Here is a 26,432-nt window from a genome sequence, read left to right on the forward strand (position 1 = left end):
TAAACTTAATAACTTTGCCTCTCTACCCAGCAGCCTCTTTCTTTCTTTCTTTCTTTCTTTCTTTCTTTCTTTCTTTCTTTCTTTCTTTCTTTCTTTCTTTCTTTCTTTCTTTCTAATTCCTTATTATTCTGCCGCCCTTTTCCATCTCTCTCTCTCTCTCTCTCTCTCTCTCTCTCTCTCTCTCTATTTGCCCTAACACAGTGCCCATCCAGCCCTTCTTGTCAAATGGCATCACTTCTACATAAACTGAGGGTGTGAATCGATAGTCAGCGTGAAAGCAGCCATGCCATCCAGCTGAAGGCATCGATGGATTTGTGATCTATCATGTTGTAATAGTGGCTGCGATAATAATTTATCATTTTTCTTTTTTTCTTTTGTCTCCCACCTTATCCCCTGGCCAATGCCTGTTCCAACTGTGCATATTGTCTATTAAGGCCCGGTTAACAGAAATAAAATCATTATATTAGTAAAGAACAGTTTATTTTTGTCATTTTCACAGTGTCAGATAGATTGTTTCACACTCCACCAGAAGAAAAGTCTGGAAATAGTGTCAGATCGACAAGCTGCGTGTGGTGAATCGGTTAAGTCTAGCCTTGTCATTTTGCTCTGAAGACAAGCTGCTTTCACTCTAATCTGCCTTCACATTTGTACATTGCACTTGCATCATGCCATCCACTCATATTTCTTATAATATGTATAATCTACAATCCAACTAGCAAGTGACCAGCAAGTGTTGTTTGTTTCTTGTAGGTGTGGCCTGTCCAATGTCAGTGAACACGTTAGCAACTATATACATTTACGGCATTTGACAGACGCCCTTATCAGACTTAACATTTATCTCATTTTTAAAAAAGGGAGCAATTGAGGGTTAAGGGCCTTGCCCAGCAGTGGACCTGGGATTCAAACTCGCAACCTTCCGATCAAGAGCCCAACACCTTAATCACTAAGCTACCACATCCCTAAATACAGCTTCTAAAGCTAAAGTTAGCCAACAATCTTGGCTACTTCCTTCCTTCCTTCATATTTTTCTTTAAATTGTCTACTACGAGACAAAACCCTGGGTAAAAGTTTTTCTTTCTTTTTTATGAGTTGGAAATCAATTGTAAGTTGTGATTGGGAAACTGATGAAAAGGAAGGCTTGCTATCCAGGATGAGGCATTTTGCTTAGACTTATTGATCTAGTATTCTGAAAGTAAATGATATAAGAAGTCTCCAGTGTGGTGGGTGGTAGAAATGGGTGATGAAGGAATTGATTTATTAAGTGATTTATAGCTGCTATAACATAAGTGAAAACAGGAAGTAACTTGTCTCGTAAACGTCTACAACATGGATAAAAGTGCAATGTCCACTTCGTGTCAGTTTTCTTCCCTACTTGAAGCGTGTCCTGATTTTTATTTCTTGTCCTTTGCAGAGTCGAAAACATGCGAACAAAGTGCGTCTCTACTACATGCTTCACCCAGTGGACGGAGGATGTCCGGCCAAGAAACTACGGACACACAACGTGAGTATAATTATTTTTATTATTATGATTTGTTGTACTGTTACTGAAAGGAGAGAGATGATTCCATGTACACGTGTGTGTGTGTGAGTGTTGAATGGATAAACGGCTTCGTTTCTGGCTGGCTGAACGTACGAGTGATGCACACTCAGAGCAATTTAAGCGTCATTCCAATTTTCTTTCAAGCGAGAGAAGAAAATGCTTCAAGCTCAAAGTCAGACAGGGTACAATTCACGTTATGACAGTGGGAACATCGTCGGGTTGTCAGCTCATAGCCAACAAAGGGTGAAAATTGGGTGGCAAACGGAGAAGCTGTGTTTTTCTAGCAAGGACAGTTTACACTAGTGTTGTGTTGAATGATAAGGTCCGAATTTCAGTCGGTTATTTATTTAATTGGAATCTTAATCAGACCTGATTAGACCATTTGTTGTCTTTGAATCATTTAGCATTTTACAGAAGAGTTAAAGGGGCAGTGCTGGCCGAAGTGGTTAAGGCTCTGGGTCGTTGACCGGAAGATCGGCACCGCCAAGTTGCCACTGTTTGGCCCTTGAGCAAGGCCCTTAACCCTTTCTGCTCCAGGGGCACTGTATCATGGCTGACCCTGCGCTCTGACCCCAACCTCCAAGGATGGGATATGCGAATAAAGAATTTTACTGTGCTGTAATGTATATGTGACAAATGAAGGCTATTTTTTTTATTTTTCTCGCGAAACCAAATTAACGTATGTCGATATAATGTTTTTATTCATTATAACAGACAAAGTTGATTATGTTTGCACAAAAATGTAAGATGTTTGAACAGATAAATAAATAATGGACTTTTGAATTTCAAAGTATATTTCCGGAAAAATATTATTAGAGATCTGCTTTCCAACAAATGTTGGTGGATTTATAGTTTCTGTAGTAACTGATGTCTATGGTAACATCTTACAAACGGCATTCTGGTGTCGTTTGTTCTTATAATGTAACATTTCGCTTGTTCATAAAGTAAAACAAGTGATCGTTAATTACTGTGGTATAAAAAGAATAAAACATAAATAAATCATTCACTATTCTGCTAGCTAAAAGTTGTTAGAACTGGTATAAATGTTGATATTGTGACATATGTCTTTGCTTTTGATCTTTTCAGTGCTCCATAACCAACAGACGACACACCACCTGAGAGATTCATTTTAAGTTCAGCAAAAAAAGCAGCGTTCTTCCTAAGCTTTTACCGAGGCGTTAAAAAACATGGCTGTGTTTTAATTTGTTGGTGTTTTTTTGTGGTTGTTGTTGCACTATTCTCATCCTCCTGCTCTCCTCCCTGTGTTCCCGCAGTGCGCGATGCCTGTGGAGTTCGCAGATGCTGCGTTTAACATCCCATTGCCTCTAAACACACCCACAAAAGAGCTCTCTCCATGTGGCCTAGCGTGTCCTTTAAATGTTGATTTGAGAAGAGAAGCCCTGAGATCCAAACTGTAATGCGATTCAATTAAGAGACTTTAAAAAAAAAGAAAAGTTTTTGAACTTCTTATGGGTTTGTGTAGTGACTAAAATGTAGATTGTTATAAACAATGAACGTTATTTCCGAGCCACTTGAAAAAAAAAAAAAACAGATAAACCCGCTCTGACAATGAAGACGTAGCACTCGGGGCTGAATGGAGCATTGAGACTGAAATCCCTGCGGTGTTTAATCTCTATCTGCCATCTGTTAACGGAACGCTTCGGCGGAAAATCAAATTTCCGCTTCAGATGGAGTCAGTCAGCCAAGACATGATTGGTGTACCAGAGCCGTGATGCTAATACAGCTAGCATGGGATTTCCCCCCCCCCTTTCACTAAGGTGTCTTACTGTCAACTATATAAAACTTGACCGTGAAGGTGTGGTTATGTTGCCTGGCAACCCGACTGGATGAGAAAAATATTTCATAATGGCCGACGACATTCTGGCGGACAAGACGTCTTGAAAATTTGAATTCATTTAAATTTTTTAGCATATTCTGCTACTTCGAGTTAGGTGTGTTTGATGTCATTAACATTAAAATGGAAACTGCTTGTAAAAACTATTAGTGTTCCATAATACGACCATTCTGAAATTCATACACTATAGTGCATAGCGTATAATAAATCATTTGGGACACAGGTTCTTTGTTTTTTTGGGATAATGCCAAGTGTCTCTGGGCAACATTCCTTTTTTATAGCGTTTATTTCTTCTGGATTTTAACACACGCATTCTTTCAGTCATGATCCCGGTAGAATATAAAGTCAGCACTTTAAAGGAAAGCAATGTTGAGGTGGAAGCAATTATTTTTTCAGTCACATCTGTGTTTGCATGTGTGCTGATAGAAACAGCAGATTATTATTATTATAATACGTTTTACTATGAAGCTCAAGGTTGTTTTCTTCTTGGAGGCAAGAATCCTGCTTATGTTTCCACAAAGTACGATTGTAAGAAGATTAAAAAAACTCTAAATACTTCTTTTTTTCCTGCATCTTAATATTTCCTGCAAATGTGTCACTGGAGATCTGCTTTCCCACACGTGTAGGAGGATTTTTGTTATTTATTATGCCACGTTCGCTAAAGGAAATCGCTGTCATGTTCTAGTTTTGTCAAGTCGCAACTTTCTGCATGATGAAATACCGTGATGCAACACACAGAGACCTGGTACAGACTCCACACTGTACAATCAGCACTGTTTTACAGAGTAAAATCAACATTTAAAACTAGGTTTCCAGCAGAACAGCATTCTAGAGACAAAATATTTGCAAACCGAATATAAAAAAAATCATTGCAGCATCATTGTGCATCAGCATCGTCTCAGTAACAGAGCCTCAATGAGCCAACAGTAAAACCTCCGTGAATCAGCACTCGCTCTTTCTGCACTGATACGGATACCTACACCGCTCCCAGAGGATGTGTTACAAACCACCAAACTGCTAAAACTCAAAGCAGGCCTGTTAAAGAAGACACAATCAGCATCCAGGGACGTGTTTCTGAGTCACCTAGATGTCCCGTCTGGGGTTTAATTAGCAATCTAATTAGCGGTGTTTAAAATCGACCCGAACTTAGAGGAAGAAAGGAAGCCGATATGCTGAATTCTTTACTTCAGGCCCGTTTACATGCTGTTTCTTCAGGTCTGTAGTGCAGGGACAACATGTCAGAGTCTACATAATGCTGTAAATTGAGTTTGAGGCAAGACACAATTGTGATTAATTGTAAGCAATCCAGAAATAGTGTATCGTGTAAATGTCTGGCTTAATACATGATCATTTATAATAACAATTACAGGAATTAGGTGAGAAACAAAAGCAGGGTGTATACCAAACCCGCAAACTACTCAGAGCTAACACAGTACAGGTGAACACAGTAAGGTAGCACAAGAGGGAAGAAAACAGAAAACAAAGCCACATGGAAAATGAAACAAAAGTGCAGGATGTTAACTGAAAACGAAACAACACAAAAGCGTAATTGTGCAGGGACAGAAGTGGAATATGAAATGAATTAAATTATTCAATATTTTCTCTCGTGAATGTAAGTATTATAAGGATCAGCTTTCTTTACGCCGATTCATTTTTTGTTGCTTATGGTCTACGATCACTGCATACCTTAAAATACTCACGTTATCAGTAATATCCATGTTTGTTATTCAAGCTAGAAGGCTAAAATTTCTAGGATTATGAAAATTGAAGGAAAACTTCAAAGCTTCAACAGAACATACTGTTTTATTCTGTACTAAAGAATTCATTTTGATTTAATCCGTGCTATTAGGTGAACGTTCTAAGCTAAATTGTGAAAAAAAAAAATGGTTTAAAGACGTAACATGGTTAAGATTTCTTTATGGGATAAATTTTCTGTGCTTTGTAGCAGTCAGTATGTTTCTCCTCAATAGAGAGAACCCTATATAATGTATTTCACATGTTGTTTATAAAGCAGAAACACATCGAGTACCTCAGTAGCTGCAGAAATGTTTCTCAAAACAAATATTAAAGTTGCAGATGGTGCATTAAAGTGGCTGGGGTTGGTTTAATTCGAAAAAAAAAAGAAGTTTGAAGAATAAAAGCTTTCGCTGGTTTTGTAAGCACGGTAATTACTACAGAATCAGAAAGTGTGAAGAATAAAAATGGTGTAATTTTCTGTCTTTAAGTACGTGTTACATATTTTAATTACGCTCACTGGATGTAATGGAGCTGAATGAAATAGCCTTCATTATGATCAAAGAGCTCTCAGAAATCCTAAAGCTCCATATTTATTCTGATTTAAAAAAGGACATCCAGCATGGCACGACCTACTTCCCAGGAAACTGCGTATGGAGCGTGTGATGTCGTGATTTTTGAAGATGATTGGAGGCAGATGCCGCTCTACAAACACCTGGCAACCGGACAAGAACTCAGGCCAAGCAGTTCTCCATGAAAAGGAGTGTTTATTTCTGAGCAGAATCCCGCCCTGATGTCTCCGAACCCGCTGCCGAGTTTAAATCCGACTCTAATTGAACACACCTGATCCACGCACTCATCTTCCAGCTCATCTAAAGATTATACAAAGCAACTACAGTGGACTTCAGTTCTACATGTAGAGGAAGGATGGAAGTAAACAAGGAAGGAAGGCAGGAAGGAAACAAGAAAGGACGAAAACAGGAAAGGAAGAAAACAAGGAAGGAAACAAGAAAGGAAGGAAAGAAACAAGGAAGGAGGGAAAAAAACAAGAGAAGAAGAAAGGAAGGAAGAAGACACGGAAGGAGAAAACATGGGGAAAAAAAGAAGGAAACCAGGGAGGAAGGAAGGAAGGTAGGAACGAAACAAGAAATGAAGAAAACAGGAAAGGAAGGAAGGAAGGAAAGAAACAAGGAAGGAAGGAAAGAAACAAAGGAATAAGCAAGGAAGAAGACACGGAAGAAGAAAACAAGGGGGGAAAAAGAAGGAAACAAGGGAGGAAGGCAGGAAGGAAACAAGAAAGGAAGAAAACAGGAAAGGAAGAAATCAAGGAAGGCAGGCAGGAAGGAAACAGGAAAGGAAGAAAACAAGGAAGGAAGGAAGGGTGGGAGGGAGGAGAAAAAAAAGAAGGAAACAAGGAAGGAAGGAAACAAGGAAGGAGGAAAACAAGGAAGGAAGGAAGACAGAAAGAGAGAAAGAAAGAACAAATTTTACTTTCAGACTAAAGTGAGTGCGAGTGCAGTGACAGCAGATATCCAGTCTTCTATAATCCTATATTCTATAACACACACACACACACACACAGATGTCCTTGTACTGAAAGTGAACTTGCAGCCTGCATTGATTTTGCTCCTCAGTACATTGTGAAGTACACAGTGAGTCGTTGCAGTGATCTGCTTCACGCTCGTCTGTCACCGTGCCGCTCTGGAAGGGTGCCATTATTTCTGCTCAGCATATGGAGCCGTGAGAACCGAGACGTCTGTGCAAAATGTGATGGATCTCGTCTCACCTCAGCTCCAAAATGTAGCTCACGTCTGCTGTGTTTCTGAAACGACCGATTACTGATGCACAGAATTACACAAAATACACAAACATTACAGACACAGTGTACTGAAAATACAGCTCTGTGTGTGTGTGTGTTTCCTTTGTCTGAGGACTATATCTTATATCTCTGTGTGTGTATACTGTGTGTTTGTATTTTACCTCGTTTGAAGACTGTGCACTGTGCATTGTGTGTGCGTGTGTGTGTGTGTGTTTTTGTGAGCACTTTTCATTTGAAGAATGGGCTTTGTATCTTGTGTGTGGGCGTGGATTTTTCCTTGATTTGGAGGCTGTCTTGTTTAAGTTTGTCCCTGTGTGTGTTTCCTTTGAAGACTGTCCTATAAATGTGTGTGTGCGTGTGTGTGTGTGTGTGTGTGAGCATGTGTGTGTGTGCGTGTGTAGGATTCCTATTTAACAAGTCGCAAGTTGGACACAGTCCATGAGGCAGTGTGTAATGGGTCTTACACACACACTCCACACAGGGAGATGATGGGAGAGCTCTTCAGGCGCTTCACAAGTCAGGAAGTGCTAAATTGATGCCACACACACACACACACACACACACACAGCAGGTAAATGAGCTCTTCCTAAGTAGCACTCAGCTTCTCTCCATGTCCCTCTGATGTTATATCATTTCTCTCTCATTTATACTCAATTATATCATTCACACCACAGCGCAGCCGGATTCTCAACTATGATTGGTCAGAAGGTGTTGATTAATTTCCTGTAACAGCTAATATTGGTTCTAATATCATCGTCGTTTCTATAGTAACAGCTCATACACCGGGCCTTGTGTAGCGGATGGAAAGTATTCTACCTGATTTCTTTAAGTGCTTTGGAGAAGACACAGGTGAAGTAATCTTTAATAAAAGTCCATGTTTTGGTGTGTGTGTGTGTGTGTGTTTGTGTGTGTTGCAGGGCAGCGAGGAAGGAGACGTAGACAAGAATAAGTGCTGCACGTTGTGTAACATGTCCTTCACCTCAGCTGTAGTTGCGCAGTCGCACTATCAAGGCAAGATCCACGCTAAGAGACTTAAACTAGTGCTGGGAGAGCAGCCTAGCATCACGGGGAAAGGTAAACGTGCACACACACACACACACACACAGAAATACAAACCTGAGGGGAATCATTACAGCCTGGTAAACCCATTGAAAAATTTGACCTTTTATCATGAATAAGTTCACATTGTTGTTTGTTGTTGTTGTTTTAGCTAAACAAAAGCTAAATCTCTCGCACGTCCTGTTGTGTGTTGTGTTTTTACCAGGAGATCTCATATAAAACTTCAATTTCTGTCATATTCACCACTTTCTCATAACTCTGGCCCCAGTTAAAAGTTAAAATGACCCAGTATGGCGACTCCCACAGAAGTTTAGTTAGCGCTCGATGCTAAGAGCAATTAAACTGTAATTTTAGTTGTTCTGAGTCTTTTTTTTAAGTAATTTAACAACACATCTGAGGGAAATGTTAATATTTCCTTTCATTTTGTCGCGTTTCTACCTAGCAGCGGGGTTCCCAAAGCGTTTAAAGAGCATTCGAGGAGTCCGTTTTGAAGGAACTAATGATTTTTTTATGGTGTTTTTTAGCTCAGCTTGCACAATTAGCACAACCGATTTAGCTGAATTATGGTTTTACAGGAAAAAGTAAATTTAAGCAAAAAGAAAATAGAGATGTATTAAGACTTGTGTCTGTATCTATAAGTGTGTGTGTGTGTGTGTTATGGTGTGTGTGGTATTCTGGGATATGAGATATTGCTGGATGAAATCGATACACTCATCATGTCCTGCTCTTATTATATTTCAGCATTGAACAATAAACTGTGAGGTGTTTGTGTATGTGTGTGTGTGAAATACTAAGAAAAGGTCATGAGAGCCACAAACACTGTGTGTGTAGATGAGAGATACGTCAGTGCTGTATAGATGTGTAAGATTGTGTGTTAGAGTGAGTGTGTGTATACTATGTGCTTGTACATCATTGTCTGTGTGGCAGCGTGTCCGATCAGGTCATTGTGGGTCATCCTTTTCCAACGTGTGCTACCCTACAGGAAAAATCGACCCACTCTGAGAAGTGTGTGTGTGTGTGTGTTGTGTATTTCAAAGTTACAGGACCTGAGAGAGGATGTAAGTAGAGCTTAAAAGAGCCACTCAGCTGGAAGCTTTCAACAAGACTAGCTTCTCTTCTCTCTCTCTCTCTCTCTCTCTCTCTCTGAGGATGCATGTGTACAAATATACAAATTTCGCTAATACTTTCAAGTAACAATAATATGGTATCTACTACACTAAGAAAAAATGATTATAATTTGAATAATAAAACTGATTATGGTGGTTATTTAGCATGGTTAGGTGGTTAATTAGGTGGTTTGTATTTAGGTGGTTAACACTGTATTGGGTATAATTATACTGAATGAATATAGATCACTATATAACTCTGTCTTTCATAATGAAATATTTTGTAATATTCTAATGAGCAAGGTGGGTCTGGCCATTCCTGTAGCAGTTATGGGTTAGCCTCCAGTCGCTGTCAGAAACCTAGTTCATAAAGATCCAAGAACATGGATGTTGTTAGCTAGCTGACTTGCATGAAGAGAAAAGTCGTGTGTTTACACAGTCATTGAACTTTGCCTTATTAAGATTTCCTGAAATGGTCACCGGACCACGTCACATGCAGCCGACATTTAAGGCATCTACGTGACCCACCTTGAATGTAGGAGTTTGGTTGATTCTCGGAAGCAGGATGTTCCAGTGTGATGTGTGTTTTGCTAATGCGCTCAGATTGAAGATCGATATCAATCACTGCACAAAGCGTATTATAAGAGGCAGGGAAGGCTGACCTCTGATCTCAGGTCCAGTTTGGGACACCGGGAGAGCACCAAAGTTCACGGCTCTTGTTTCTTTATTTCGAGGATAACTGAATTAGTACTGTAGGAGATGTTGAGAAGCAGAATTACGACAATTACATCTTACAACATAGCAACACATTTTTATTTATTAATGAACAACGTGTACTTTTTATCCCTTTATACTTAGAACATCTGTTGAACAAGTGAGTTCCTGTAAATGTTACAATTTCCACTTCACTACAATGCAGTGTGTTTCCTAGTTTTGTTTATGTTTAGCTGTGTTTTCTCTAAATCGTTGTCTTATTGGTTTGTTGACCTAATGTGTTCACCTGCACCACGTATTTATATCTGGTTATTTTTCTCCTTTCTTTTTTAACTCTTATTGAATCATGCATTTCCCAAGCTTTGTTTACTCTGTGTTTTTTTTTTTTTTTTCATGGTTACTATAGAGAAGATAACATATTAGAATGTGTCTATTAATGTAAATATTCATCTATATAACCTAGATTTTTACTGAAGATGTTTTTCAGGGGCAAATTCCTTAATCTTCAAGTTTGTCTGTTCACCAGCTGCTTTTGTTTGTTTGGTTGATACAGCAAGCTTTAGCCAGACTGCAGAAATAAAGAACAACCGCATCTCCAATAGGAAGCACAGAGAAAGAATAAATAACTTATATAACAGATTCATAAACGACTTTGATCGCCTTCTCTTTGATCGTGGTTCTCTCGAGTTTATACCATTAGGCGAGTAAAAAAAAAAATGTTGAACACTTCAGCACATAACTTTTTATGATTTCCATTCCAACATGTTTGGACATTTCAGAATAAAATGTTGGGTCTTAAAGGCACTGAGGATGAAACATGTCCTCCGGCACATTTCACATGGCGAACGTTACAGAATGGAACATTTATAAGTGGAAAAATGTCTCTGGCAGACTTCAAAAGTGGAGAATTTCTTTTCCTTTTGCAATAGGGCAATAAAAAAAGAAGGTTTACAACATAGGGACTCAGAAATGAAGAAATATATTTATATTTAGATATGCAGTATGTATAATAAAATCCTTCCTCATTTTTATAGGAAGTTGTTATTACAGTATGTGCTTCACAATCCAGCGGGTGCCTCATTTGTCTGCTGGAAGTCTCCGGAAAAAAGTTGACTTTCTCTTCCTGAGCCTCCTGATTGCCTGAAGTGTCACTCGGCGTTTACCTGGAGCTCTTCTGCGACTTCCTCTCGCTTAAAGAGACTCATTAAATTTACAAATCCTTGACATGCAGGTGTCACTGGATGATTATTTTATTTGTCAGAATGTGGAGTGCAGAGGGAAAAAAAAACATCTTCTTCCAGAAAGTCATGCAGAGGCCAAGTGCAGCATTTTTCCATATGCGGAAAAGTTTTATGTCTGCACTTTAGATGAATGTTTGTATAGGATCGATTTTTTTTTTTTTTGTGATTGACATTTAATCACATAGTTTGCTTCAAAGCGTCTGTCATTATCAGCCTCTCGTCTGTCCTTGAACGTATGGTTGGAAACTTTCATTTAGATTTAATCTCTGCTGTTCTTTCCTCAGCTCTAATCCTGTTCCTTAAAATATATATAGCCTCAGAGTTTGCTAAGTGCTTCCAAAGTGCTTTTTGTGCACAAGGAGCCTCAGCGTGAGTTCTCCAGCCAGCAGAGAGAGATGGATGATAATACCTCTCAGGCTTCCGGAAAGCACTGGGTCTTTCGCTCCCATCTGCCGGGGAGTCGAGGAGAAAGCAGCGTGTTGCTAATGATGCTTGCCGTTTTAGGATATTATTTATTGGGATCTTCATTCATCTACCTGAATCCTCGCTTTATGAAGAAAATCTTGGGGTTGAAATGCTTACATGTTGACATATAAGTAAGGAATCAAAGATAATAGAGCGTGTTAGCTGTTAGAGGATCGATTACTAATGCTAGTCGCAGCACCACAGGTTTGATCCCCATGTGGGCTGTTGGTTTAAAGCTTTGATCAGGGGTTCAAGTCCCAGCACCCTTTAACAAGGCATTTAACCCTTTCTGCTACAGGAGTGCTGAATCCTGGCTGACCCTGTGCTCTGAACTTCCTACCATCAAGAATTTCACTCTGCTGTAATGAACATGTGACAGATTTCACTTTTCTTCTTCTGCTTCCTAGAAATGCATGTCTCTTCCTTCATGGACGCAATTCTTTAAAATTTGATCAGATCACACACTGGAGATTCCTTCTGACCAATCAGATTCGAATTTTTTGTTTTCGAAGTTTGAATATCCATCATCACTGAGTCATACTTTCAGTATCAGCATAACGGTGCGAAAAAAAGAATCTGCCAAAAAAAAAAAAATGGCAGCGTCCGTCCCCCTGCTGACCATAAGGACATTAACACAAAACCGATTTGATACTAATGGATCCTTCAGCGTCCATGGAGTCTCCGTGCAAAGAAAGGGAACTTAATTTGGGACCTCTTAAGGGCCATTAAAGCAGAAGTGAAACTCTTCTAATTCCATCGGGTGAGATAGTAGAGGAGAGGGAAGACAGCGATGATGACAAATAACACCGGGCAGAAGCGCTGCTCGAGAATAGCGCTTATTTTTGGAAGGTTTTAGGCATTTACTTGTAACATATTTGCAACAAACAACTCACCTTTTGGAGAATGTGTAAGATATTAGGAATGTGATGACCAGTGAGGTGATTAAACAATAAAAACAAGTCGCTGAAGTGACTTTGAATTTCAGGAAGTGTCTAGGAAATTTCACTATCCAGATCCTGGAAGGAAACTTGCAGATTGACTTCCATAATTGTCAGGAACAGCTGGACAGTTCCCTGCCAGGCCCAGAGAGGGCGCTGGCAGGTGAACCTTGGAAGCCTGCTTCTTTGTGTGTCTCTTGTTACGCCCTTCCTATTGTTCCTATCCTAATTGTCACCTGTATCCCATTAGCCCTAATGTCTATCCCTATAAATAGGGATCCTTGTGTTTGTGTCTTTGTCCATGATTGTTATCTGTACCGTGGTTTCTGTTGGGGTTTTGTTTGCTAGGTTCCATGTCTAAGGTCTAGGTTTTGTTTAGTTTAGTTAACCACACCATGTCTAGTGTTACGTTTGTTTCCCTATATCGCGTCTTAAATGTAATAAAAGCAGTGCTTCGCTGAATCCTGCGCATGGGTCTCATTACACCGTGTGCTGGCGTGCGCACACACACCACGGGCGTCTGGGGTCGAGCCCCGCATAGGGCGGGGGTCCCAGACGTTACAATCATGTTCATGTTCAGAATTTTTGGCACCCCCTTTTTTTTAGCATGTGGTAACTGATGATGTGATGTGTGACCTTTAACTTTTAATTTGACAGTCAGCCAGTTTGGCCACTAGTCAGCTTCCTTAAAAACCTCCTCTTGAGTCTAAGTAACCCCTTTGTTTTATGAGAGTCAGGAACTGTTTTTTATTAATTTTTTTTTTTTTAGTTTTTTCACTTATTCCCTTTGTACAATAGCAATATGGTGTGTGCCCGATACACACACACACACACACACACACACACACACACCAGACAAAACCTGAGACAAGTACAAGCGAACACCTCAGATAGCTCATCAGCGTGGAGCTTGAACTCCTGTCGCAGTCTGAAGGATGACACGGACTTGACACTCGGTTCAAACTCATTTGCGCCTCTCGCTGGATCCTCTGATAGATTTCCCTTGCCTTGGCTAATAAAACCTAAGCTTTCATCTTCTCTGAAATAAAACATAGCTCACTCGGAATTTTTTCCAGGAAACAATGGTCTCCCGTTTTTTGTTTTTTTTTCTGCTTAATAGATCTTTTCTAGAAAAAGCCATGCGTCAGCCATGCTTCGCTGCTAGCTCATGCTGCTCCTGCTGCTATTAAAAAAATGGAAGTGACACCGAGTGCAGAGTCTGCTTTACTCAAACACAGTAATAAATCTGAGCTCTGTGTTTATAAAGTGTTTGACACAATAACACAACACAAAATACCGGTACAATAAAGTCATCAAACCAAGCTAATTTTTTTTTAGTTTTGTGTTTCGGTGCATCAGAAATAAGTCTGGTGCTTAAAAGAATTATTAATTTCCATATTTTCAACACTTCCGAACATTTCCTGGTTCTTCCGTGGTGATAATTCTCATTTTATTAAACTGCTGTTTTAGTGAAAAAAGTCAACAATATGATTTTTGAAAATATTTTGTTTCAAAGGTATGTTCCTTTCATATGACAGAAATTTGTCAAAAAATATTATTTTTCTAAGAAAAATTGTCATTTTTATCTATTTATACATTTTCATGTGGTGGAACATCACTGAAACATGTTCTCATTCACATTAAAGTATCTAGAAAAAAAAGCATAGCTTTTCTTGTCACCGAGAAACTGGAAAGTCTGATGTTTTTCTGATGCAAAACTTAAAAATAAGCTAACATTTTAATTAGGAAATTTATCAACAGAAATAAATGGAACTTTGGTAGAAAATAATATATTCGTCGTATGTTTAATAGTAAAATTTAATTCAGTGGCATCTCGACAACCTAGAAATGGCAGCTGCTTGAATTTCTTGGCACAAAAAGGAGTTTGTTTTTTTTTTGATGAAATGATCTTCCAGTGAAATGAATCACTTCGCTTTTATTTCCTTCTGTTATATTGTCACGCTCCAGCGAAGGCAGTAAGCCATGTTTCCCTCTTGACTCTTCAGTTAATTCACTTTCACAATTCATCGTCATCTCATTTGCAGAAGTTAATTACCCGAATTAAATTTTGCCCAAACCATGAGCGCGTCATTTCAGAGTCTTAAGAACAATAGCAAGGGGGGAAAAAATGCTGTTAAAAAAAAAAAAAAAACAGACGGAAGAAAGAAGTCTCAGCTCTTGGCATGGTGTGATTATCTCAGTGGGATGAAGGATATTTTTGCGTGCCTGCTGTTTACGGTTGTGTCCCAGATTTCTGAGCTCCTGCTGATAAATGAAAGCATTGTAGTAATCAGCCTGGGTATTGTCTATGTGATGATGAAAAAAATAAACATTAGTTTTGCTTCTCTATTGATGTTGAGTGGCATGAAAAGTCTTCAAATCGGTTTTGATAACAAATTCAGTTTGACTCTATTGGCTTGTAATGATAAACAGCTGGAAACTGTGAAGCCGGTTATGTTACCTTCTTTGGAGGACATACTGTCAACACCAGGATCTTTGGGGTCAAAAATCATCTACAAGTTTGAGCAAGAGAACAGAATTGATGTGTTTCCATGGCTGGCTGCTTTATACCAGTACAGGGTCAGTGATGTTAACAGTCAAGCACACTAAAGATAAGCGAGCAGCAATAAGAAGATTAGGGTTCAAGTTTTTTTTGTTTTTTTTTTCACCCAGGCATTCTTGCTTATGCGACAGATTAAGGCAAGAACTCATTATTTCCAAGCCTGTGGCGATGCTGCAGATGGCAAAATCAGGCAGAAGGAGCCATCACACACAATTTCTAGTAATTGCTGGAGTCTTTTCTAACTTTAACACCAAAAGGACAAGGAAAAGAAAAGGGAAAGAGGAGAGGGGAAGGACTCACAAAATATGTAAATGTTATTCAAGCACTTTCCTAAGAGATAAAATACTTTTCATCCTCTCTGTCCTCCAGAAGAGATGAAGGGAAGGGAAGGGAAGGGAAGGGAAGGAGTGGGAAGGACAGGACAGGAAAGGAAATGGAAAGGGAGAGAGAATGGTAGAAAGGTCAAAGAAAGGAAAGGAAATGAAAGGACAGGAAAGAAAATTGAAGGACAGAAAATGACATGTATGTAAAGGACAGAAAATGAAATGTATGGACAGGACAGAAAAATAAAAGGACAGGACAGGAAATGTAAGGACAGGACAGGATGGGAAATGTAAGGACAGGACAGGAAAAATAAGGACAGGAAATGAAAAGGAAGGACAGGACATGAAATGTAAGCACCACAATGGAAATGGTAGAAAGGTCAAAGACAGGAAAGGGAAGGGGAGTAAAGGAAGGGAAAGGAAAGGGGGAAAAAGCAAGAGCTCTCCATTCTCATCTTTAAAGAATACTGACGCTTGTCATCCTCTCTGTCCTTTAGAGGTGGCACCCAGTCCAGTTAAAATGCCATCTGAAAGCTGGCCACAGCTGAACGGGGACTCAGATCGGTACTGCCAGCTGTGCCATGCATGGTTCAACAACCCGGGCATGGCGCGACAACATTACGATGGCAAGAAACACAAGAAGAACGCAGCACGTGCCGACCTGCTGGAGCAGTTGGGCAAGACACTGGACATGGGCGAAATGAAAGGTAATGAAGGACTTCCTGGTTACTAGCATGCTTTAAGAAATAGGGTCGGATCTTTAATTCGTTGCTCGGCTCAGGCATTTTAGTGTAGAAGTCACAGCCATCATTCACTGAGACTGCTGCTTCATTAATTGCTCCTTCATCACTATAAACAAGTTAAGCAAATTGTTTGTATTATTATAAATGTGTTACTATCTGGTTTATTTGGTACATGACCAAATAAAATTTGTTAGGATGTTAAAATTATGTTAACAGGAGCGTTTATTAAAGCAGTGCTAGGACCCGGCTTCAGTGAGCTTTTAACATTTTGCCTCACATAAATTGCTTCACATTTAAAAACTAATTCCAAAAAAAAAGTGTTCTACAACACAACAGTTGTACAATTTCCACAAATTAAAGGACTGTAAATATGATCAATCCAACCTTCTACCAGGAAGTACATAATTTATTAGAGTGATTCTTTTGATAGTTGACCCCCTCAGTGATTAATCCTCAATGATGTTTTCAGAAGTAAATGGCGTGGAAGATGGAAGATGTTTGACCAGGACTTGAGGTTAAGGTGCTTTTTCACTACTAAGTGATAAATTTCACCCTACTCTCAATATTTCTGACATAATTATTCATAATGATTTCATACTAGATTTTAGGACCAACAAAAGGTATAAAGGTAAAGGTGTCCAAGTCCATGTGAACAAGTCCTAGTAAGGTCACTTGGTGCTTTGTGACTGGAAATGGTGTAATTGGTTGTGAACTGGTTAGTCTGGTTCCAATAAGACCACTTGAAAATAGTGTTGAGAAATAATTGGGACAGTTAGATCTGACCTTGAGTTATCCTTGAGCTAAGGTATGAACTGTATAGTCGGAGGTCAAGGCAAATGGAGTTGGAGTGAAATGACATGGCCTTTAATGGCAGATTTCTGGGTATAAACAAAACTCCACTTCAAATGATGCTTAGATTCTGTTCTCCACCTTTACTAGTTCTTATCTCTGACTGGGAATGCTTCCAAAAAACCACAGTCCTGTTTTTTGGGGGGATCAATCAGTCTCTATAAGCTTGTGCAGTTACTCAACTAATACTGTATCAATAATAATTTCCAAACCCACTCATTTGTTAATTCAATGTTCTGCTTCAATAGAGCATTTGGACTTCATATGAGCATTTTATTTATTTATTTACCTGTTATTTATTTAGGTGTTGCTTTAAGGCTATCAATCCTTAGAGTACTTGGAAATACATCAACATCTAATCGTAGAATTTTACGTTTGATATTTACTCATTTTATTTGATTTGTGATTACCTGATCACAGTAATTTGAAGCAATTCAGATTTATTTATTGTCCATGAAAATTATTTATTTTATAAAATAATTATATTTTTAAAAAATAACATGTTGTGATTTAAAATTTCCATTCAAGTTCTAAAATTTTATTTCATCTAATTCCTGCAAAATTCATGTAACAGCTAATCATTTTTAAATGTGGATATCTTCTTTCAGAAATGTGGCAAAAATATTGGCACTCCTAATAAACATATAAAATAAATGCAACAAAAAAAAATGCCTTTGGCTATTTTCAGTTTTTCTGACATATGTCAAATCATGTCATCCATCACTGTGAAAAAAAATATAGATTTCAGCACAAATGAGGCTGATGGTTGTAGGAGGGATGAATTATTAGGGATTTGGTGTGGCTGGTAGGCCATGGGCTCTTTTTAATAGATTAATAGCATCATGAATTCTGATAATTACCAGTGTCAGACTAAGACCTGGCTAGGTCAAACAAGATAATGACCGCAAACATACACCAAAGTCATCACAGAAATGGTAAATGAAAGACTTTGTGGTTTCCACATGCCAAGGAATATTACAAAAATGTTCTGCATAAAAATATGGTCAAAATTCCTCCACATACTGTACATCTCCAATCTTTTTAGACATTACAGGAAGAATAATAATCTTGTGTAATATGACCCTAACAGTGGCCATAACTCACCTTGACTACATTTGGTATTTTGTGCACGTAAGGAGTTTTCCCATTTTTTGTGGGGGAAAAGCTTCTGCTTGTTTATAGAAAAATTTACCTGCACGCTTTATTATTAATTACTAAGATTTTGATCTTGCTTTGTGGCCCTGTATGGTAATGAATGATTTATGATCTAATCTAAACCATGCTGGACTGAACATCCATCCCCGAACAATGCGCATTGAAGATTTTATTGAAGAACCTATTCAGTGCAAACAAATCAAATGTCTTGTCGTAACTGCTGACTATCCCCCCCTTTCTCATTCCTAATAAGAAATTCTGTGTTTGTCTGGGCTTGCTGTTTGTTAAAGTCATGCGGCCATTTCCTCAGGCTGTAAATGTCAACGTGGTCCTAATGAGGGAGCCTCGCCATCGCAATTATCAATTAGTAATGATGTTGCGAATCATTATAACCTTTAAAAGGAGAGCGAAACAATGGCGTGATGGCTGAGCAACTCCAGGAGAAGGATGCAATGGGGTTGTGTAATTCGTCGGATTGCTGGAGGCAGTCTCATCTTTCACACAATGAGTGTACAGTCAGCTGCAAGATCAGCTTGTTCTCGCTCATTGTCTCTCTCACCACCCTTCTCAGCATTCGTATTTTGCTCCTTGCCTGCCCATCCTCAGCTCTGCAGTGTCCTTTCAGTGTTTTGAGAGAGTTACTGCGGTGCAATGGAAAGATGGGAGAAGACTTTGAAGATTGCCGGATGATAAAATATTCATAGTTCAACTCACCCTTGAGTTTTTTTTTTTTTCGTTTGTTTGTTTCTGTTTATGTGTCTGTCTTTCTCTGTGTGTGTGTCTCAGCTTTGATCTCCACATATCCCTTTCTCTCAACTAATTTTCAGAGGTTTGCATTGCAGGTAGTTTTCTATTCCTGGTTTTCTTGGACAGTCCTTTTCAGTTGGTATGGTACTTACATTGACCTTGATGAAGTGTTTTAATGGAATTTTCTCCCCTGGTGGTCCAACAGCAGCAGATTCTCAATTGCTGTGGCCTGGGTTCGATTCCCAGATCAGATTCAGATCCGGTCCCAAGCCAGAATAAAAAATGGGAGGGTTGCATCAGGAAGGGAATCCTATGCCAAATTAAATATGCAGACCAGATGATCCACTGTGGTGACCCTGAACAGGGAGAACAACAACATTGAAGCAGGTGTTTCTCAAGACCAACAACCTTGAAGTTACGGAACAGAAACTGAGAATTATGGGAAATTATCCTGTAGATCCCATGCTATGATGATCTCCTTTTGTGTTGTAGATACAGCCCCAAAATTAGCAGAGTAGAAACAAATTTCACCACAATAGTCACTTAATGCAATAATAGAAGCAGCTTGACACTGGCATTAAGAGAGCAGAAACTCTTAATATAACTGCCACCTAGGGGATTCTGGGAGCAGAATCTCCCAGTGCTACAATAGCAGAAGTATCAAAACAGAAATGAAAAGCAGACTGAAATTTTTGCTTCAAAATCACTGCACTAGATTCAGAGGTGGAGTAACTCTCTTAATGGTAATGGAAGCAGAAACATTCTCATAGCTGCTAACGTAAAATTATGGTCACAAATGATCTTACTTGAGTGTTGTACTAAAGTTTGGAAGAAGAAACATTTCTACAGTTAGAACAATCAGGGGAGCAGAAACTCTTCTAAAACTTCACTCTGGACTCATGGGAACAGATACAGTTATACTACTGCTAAAAATGAGTAAAGTAGAATTGGTTTTCACACTCAAATCAAGGGAGCAGAAACTATTAACATTGTTCCCAATGCTGGAGTCACAGGAGCAGAAACCTTTACAGACTTTTTAAACTGAAATCTGTGGAGCAGAAACTGTTCCATCACTCACACTCTTGGATCAGGGAGCAGAAATCTTTTTAGAATGATAACCATATTGGAATGATAGGAGAGGAAACGTTTGCATAGCCCCATCACTACAATCAAGGGAGCAGAAACTTTTACATAGTTCCCACAACTATAATTAGAAGAGCAGAAACCTTTACATCGCTCCCACATTGGAATCACAGGAGCAGAAACCTTAACATAGCTTCCACATTGAATTAAAATCGTGGGAGCAGAAACTTTCACATACCATACCAAAATTTTCTGGAACTGTATCTCTAGCTGCCACAAGGAAAATACAAGGCAGAAACTATTCATTATGTGACTTGTGGAGCAGGAATTTTTCCCATTTCTGCTCTTCCAAGCCTTTGGTTTGCTATAATCAGCATAATGGAATTATAGGAGCAGAAACCTACTGTTACAAGGACAGAAGTTATACCATACCCTTCACACTGAAAATTTCTTGAAAGCTGGCAAATGGGAAGTAGTGGGGCAGACATTTGCTGATAACCTGACACAATGAAAAATACAGGAGCAGAAATTTCTCAATACCTGACACTACGGGAACAGAAACCTCTACACTGTGCTTATTGAAGCAGAAATTCTAAGCTTTTAAGCTGCTTTTTTTCCTCAACTTTCTGAACCTGTTTGTTCTCATTTTCTAACAAGAAATGCTGTGATTGCCGTAGCAACTGTGTCCCTTTTTTTTCCACCCCAGTATTTTCATTTAGTCCAATCTTTCTGCCTGTCTGTCAGTGTCAGTGATGAGGCATTTACACCTCTGTAATTTGCCATTTTTGTTTATCTGTTTTTTTTTTTTAATCACCGGTTTTCTGGATGACATTAAACGCTTTGATTTTTCTATCCTTGACCTGGGAATAAAAAAAATCTGTTGTTCTTTAAAATGTCAGCCAGAATGACAGGAATATTCTTGATCTGACCTTTTCTTGACTTTAGCCAGCCTTTAATGGCATTGGTAATTATTCATTGGATTATTAAGATTGTTTACTTTTGGTGACCACATGGACACCGACAGTAGTTTCTCAAGCATTAATATGACTTCAGTGCATTCTTCTTCTTCTGTTTGGTTCAATACTTTGACGTAGAAATCTCAGAGTGCTGCAGCTGTGATTATCTCAAGGTCGTGGCCTATAGACCTAATATCACTAATCTGGAGCAGTCCTAAGAAATCCTCAGTGCGTAAGTCTTCCAATATTTATGCTCAATAAGGTGAGAAACTAATTATACTGTGTCCTTCCCATCTGCTAGAATCGGCAATAACAGATCAACGTGCCGTGATTATTATTTTTACACCATCTGCCTGTTCCTGAACAGATGTGAGTGGTTAAATCTCATTCATTCTTTTGGAATCACATTATGCACATCTTAGTCTGCGCTGATCAGCAAATTGGTTATACAAAAAGCTTGGTGATTTTAGAATTTAAACTCACAACCTTTCCGATCAGCAGGCCAACATCTTAACCCAGTTTCACGCAGAACAATAACATCTGGACAATGTTTAGAGAATCGATGGCTGTAGATGTTCTGGACCTGCATCTGATCAAGAGCGACTTGGAACAGCCACACAATCCCCTACAACAAGCACTTCTTATAAAGGTTAAAACAGTCATTTGAAATTCAAATCAGATGTATACACAATACACAGTACACAAGGATGCACGGAATTGATTATTGTGAAAGCTAATCCCACCCATATAAGGTTTAACACTCCCATGTGTATATATATATATAGGTTATAAGGTTAGAATACTGTACTGCACAAGTCAGTGGATATTTCTTAGTAAATAGTAACAGATGTCTGTGATAATGTATTTGTGTGTGTGTGTGTGTGTGTTTGTGTGTTCCTGGTGTCTCTACAGAGTCTTGTTTATATTGTGCGTGTTACAGCAGCTCTCACATTTACACCAGTGATGGATCATTTTCCCCCCTCCATTTAATCACACTTATGAAATAGCGCATTATGGAAATAGCTCTGGATTTAATATTCCGTGACTTAATTCCGTGTCTCTTAATGACCTCTGATGTCACATTAATAAAGATCTCCCAACATCATACATATTAATTATCTTCTCTCTCTCTGTGTGTCTCTCTCTCTCTCTCTCTCTCTCGCTGTGTGATTCTCCAGGGTCTGAGCCATGCGACTCGCTTGCTTATTATTTTGTGTTGTGTTGTGTTGTGTAGAGCTGTGTGTTCTTTTGGCTAAGCGGGTGTGTATTGTTGTTGCAGGTCTGAAGCGCAGCTACACTTGCGACGTGTGCAGCGTCACGCTCAACTCCGTGGCACAGTACCACGCACACCTGCAGGGCTCCAAACACCAAAACAAGTGAGGATACAATCGCACACTACACTACATACACACTAGTGTTAAAGCACTGCTGGATTTAGAATCCAGAAGCCAGAATAACTATGGAGATAACTATAGAATAAATGTGTGTGTGTGTGTGTGCTGTCTGATAAGCCCCAGTCTGGGCTTTTGTGAGCGTACGTGTGTGTAAAATGTCAGTTCTTATATCTGTCACACTGTCCCTGATAGATTTTGGCTCACAGGTGGTGCAGATTAAATTCTCTCATGCTTCAGCAGCCCTATAATGCAGCTTAATATAGGAAAACTTTCTTCTATGCATAAATCAGTGACAAGTCACATTCGAGAGAGAGAGAGAGAGAGAGAGAGGATGTGATTGTGAAAATTGATGATTGCTGCTCTAATTGAACAATCCCACTATATCTACAATGCTGAAAAATAATCTACACTCACATTCATCATCTTCTTACTGATATCTTCCAACATGGTGGTTAAGTTCTTCCTGTATTGTTCGTCTGCTGTACAACCACACAACACGTCCATAGCATTTCCTCAATCTCTCAAAGCCTTCCATGTTCAGCATCCAACATGATACATGAACTCCATATCTATCTGTGAGGACTACTGGTACACTGGACCTCCAGAACCTTATGTTCAAAATAAATGTGGATTATTAGGTGCATTAAATGCAGTTGTGTACATCACATGACATTCATTCCATAACATCAAATCACACAATCAAGGCCTTAATGTGCCTTCTTCTCCTTCTTCTCCTCCTCCTCCTTCTTCTTTTTCTTCTTCTCTTCCTCCTCCTTCTTCTTCTTCTTCTCCTCATTCTTCTTCTTTTTCTCCTCCTTCTCCTCCTCCTTCTTTTCCTCCTTCTTCTTCTCCTCCTTCTTCTTCAGTGCATGAACCTGGGCTGGTTTGTGTGGAATTTACTTATGGAACGCAGTTCTTCAGTTACTCATGGAGTTCCATCTTACCCTTTTAGGGTTGATGTTTTTTGATGGCCCTGACCCTAACAAACAAAAAAAAAAAACAAAGCTATATATTTTTATATATGACCATTTTTCCAAGTTTCTACCCAAATTGTTGTAATTTCCAATCAACTAGCAACTAACAACTTATGAAAGTGACATTTTTGTTGAAACTTTGTAGTCGAATGATCTATCAGATAAAGTTGATCCAAGAACATTGTATATGTATAAATACCTCATGCTCTGTCATGACATTGCTCGCCTAAAAATAAGCTTTCTTAACTTGCTGGAAAATTCTGTCTCCCATTATAGCCTACTCTCAATTTGGAATGTTCAGTGGAGCCCTGCAGTTTATCCATGTGAAAAATAAACATGTCTCCACAGAGAATAGAGACAAAACAAGCAGTATCGATTGTTACTTTCACACTAGCCCTCAACTGCCAGCACATATTCCACATGTAATCCTACGGGAAGAGGCCGCAAGGTGCGCCTCTTCTATAAAAAAAAAAAAAAAAAAAAAAAAAAAAAAGCACTTCTGTCTTATTTATATATTTATTTATTCTTGGTCCCAGAAGATCTTCCAAAGTTGAAAAAGTTCAGAAAAGTCTAGAGCGATGCCAAGCGCATTTTTACACCCTGACTGAAAAAAGGTCTCATGGTTTGGGGACATGAACCTGAGAAGATTTTAAAATAAAATATCCAATATTTGAACATTGCAATTTCTGGTTTGTGAGCCACATTTCTGAAATATATACAAAAAAGAAAACATAAGTATGCTAATTATGCTAATTCAATTTCAAAGGCTATCAAGAGCAAAAAAAAAAAAAGTCTCTCAAAATGAGTTTAATGCTAAACTGGCAGCTATGAGATTCATTTTTTGGCTTCCTTGTGTCAGAATGCTGCAGAATGTGACTCATACTCACAAATCCACCTTTATTCTGCCTGCTTAACCCTCCAGCTTTGGTGAAAATATGAGCGTTTGATGTTTGACTTTGATGGATGTAGCTTGAGACTCTGCGATCTCTCTAAAGCCCACAAGTGTGACTCAAATGTGCCTCAGGATGGCTGGTTTATCGCCAAACACCGTTCCTCATTTCCCAGGTTAAAACTTCTGCTCATAAAGTCATGGAGAGGACAGGAAGCTGAGTAGAAAACAGGAGGTGATGAGAAAGGGTGGATGGAGACATCACCGCAGCTGGAGTTGAGTGTGTAGTATAAAGCTGTCAGCACTATAGTGCAGTGGTAATCTGTAACGCTAGCAGATGTACTAAGGCTAGAATAATATAAATACTATTAAAGCTGGAAGCAGGATTTTCGGGAGGGTCAAAAATCCAGACTTGTAGAGCTGCACATTCACAGACGTGTTACACTTTTTGCCTAAGCTGAGCTATAAGATTTTATTTCGCTCATTTTCTCATTGCAAATTTAAAACATTTAAGGTATGCTAAAGTGTTTCTTCTCATCAATCTTAAACAATCTGCAGCAAAGATTTTATCAAAGTTCCCATAGATTCTATTCAGACTGGTCTCAAGATGATTGAGCATGTTATTGTAAATTTTGAGTATTGTGGTGCTATCACGAAGGTGATAATTGGACAAAGGTTTTAGGAGAATCATGAAAAACACATTTGAGACAATATCCGACATGGCAGAAAATTTTAATTAGGGCAGGAAATGACAGCATATAGTGGGTCTCAACTTGTCAACTATAAACATAATTTAAACAAACTTGTTATTTTAATACAAATTAAAATAAAGAAAAAAAAACAATTATAATATGCTAAACAACAATACACAACCACATTAAAAGAAGCATAAGGAAAGAAGTAGAATATTGAAAGATAGATCTACCCGACCTTAAGTGACACCAAAAAGTGTCTGTTAGGACACACGAGTAAAAAGCCTGGTCATGTTTCACTGCACGGATGCTGTTATTCAAGCTCGTCGCATCAATTAGCCTTCCACTGCTTTTAATTTGTGCATCTCAATAGCTGACTGCTCTGCTTCCTTGTACACACACAGCAGGAAACAGATAAATAAATAAATAAATAAATAAATAAATAAATACCTTCACAAATTCATGAGCTGAGGAATGTTTGGGTCACCTGGCCTGATTTATCATAGTGTTTAACTGGAAAATAAATAAATAAACAAGCAAATTCTCTCTACATCAGAAGTATTGTTCTTAACATTTCCTCTCTCTATCTCTGATCCAGTTTAAGATATAAAATCTAGTTTAGGATATAAGCTCAATACAGTATAAATAAATAAATAAATAAATAAATAAATAAATAAATAATAGAAAAATAATTAACCATAAAATAAATAAAGAAAAATGTTTTTTAAAAATTGCTTAAGAAATGTTGAATGTTGCAACAAATTCATTTAAAAAACAATACATAAAATCTACTTAAATAATTTTCATATAACAGAGAGCATTAAATGAATGAATAAATAATAATAATAATAATAATAATAATAATAACAACAACAACAAATTGGTAAAGCAGAAAATTGTAGTTTAGACAAATACGAATTTTTTTAATATTGCAAAAAATGCATGAAGCAATGAGAATAGCAATTATAAAGAAAAAGAAAAGACAGCCTAAGGAAAGAAGCAGAAAATAGAGAAAATCAATTTTCAGAACTCTCCTGAGAGTCTCATCAGGCAAGCATGGCACCATTGCGAAAACCCGCTTACATGCCCAGTGAATCGAGAAGAACCAAACAGCTGGGGAGGTTCCCCTGACTGTGCCACAAAACACAAACCAGCAGTGGACAAACAGGAAAGAAAAAGCTTTCTCATGTCTTCACCAGCAAGCTTAGAAGAAAAGAAGTATAAAGCTGTATAGGGCTCTAAAGTATCCAAGATGTCTTTTCATCCTCCATAACGCAGTAAGCGACCGCAATACGAGTTTCACCTGCTAATAGACACCATCTGTTCCATCTTTCCCTTTTAATTCGTGTACAAAGTCGACCTGCTTTCCCTCGAGTAATTAGATATTCGCTTTGTAGTGAGAGCTAGCAAAGACCAAAGTAAGCCATATGGCAAGTGAATCCTCCAAAAACTAACAATTCCGCAAAGGTTCAGTGAAAGTTGCACCTCAGTGAGTCCATAACTAAACACCGAGAAACATTTTGACTGCTGAAATTTTTTCTCAATGCATTGATGTCAGAACAAATTATTCTATGGGCAGTGTTTGTGTTGGAT

The 26,432-nt window shown here is 38.5% G+C and overlaps 1 protein-coding gene across 2 annotated transcripts in view; it reads left to right on the plus strand.

The window, feature by feature from the left end:
* zmat4a (zinc finger, matrin-type 4a) overlaps positions 1-26,432 on the plus strand; it is a 52,179-nt gene that overhangs the window by 21,379 nt on the left and 4,368 nt on the right. For both annotated transcript variants that reach the window (XM_058374420.1, XM_058374421.1), the window contains exons 3-6: positions 1,412-1,501; positions 7,866-8,022; positions 15,855-16,064; positions 22,170-22,266. In XM_058374420.1, coding sequence (XP_058230403.1) covers positions 1,412-1,501; positions 7,866-8,022; positions 15,855-16,064; positions 22,170-22,266 — 554 coding nt within the window. The remainder of the gene's footprint in view (positions 1-1,411; positions 1,502-7,865; positions 8,023-15,854; positions 16,065-22,169; positions 22,267-26,432) is intronic.

The sequence above is a fragment of the Hemibagrus wyckioides genome, linkage group LG22 (assembly GCF_019097595.1).
Source record: "Hemibagrus wyckioides isolate EC202008001 linkage group LG22, SWU_Hwy_1.0, whole genome shotgun sequence".
NCBI classification, from domain to species: Eukaryota; Metazoa; Chordata; class Actinopteri; order Siluriformes; family Bagridae; genus Hemibagrus; species Hemibagrus wyckioides.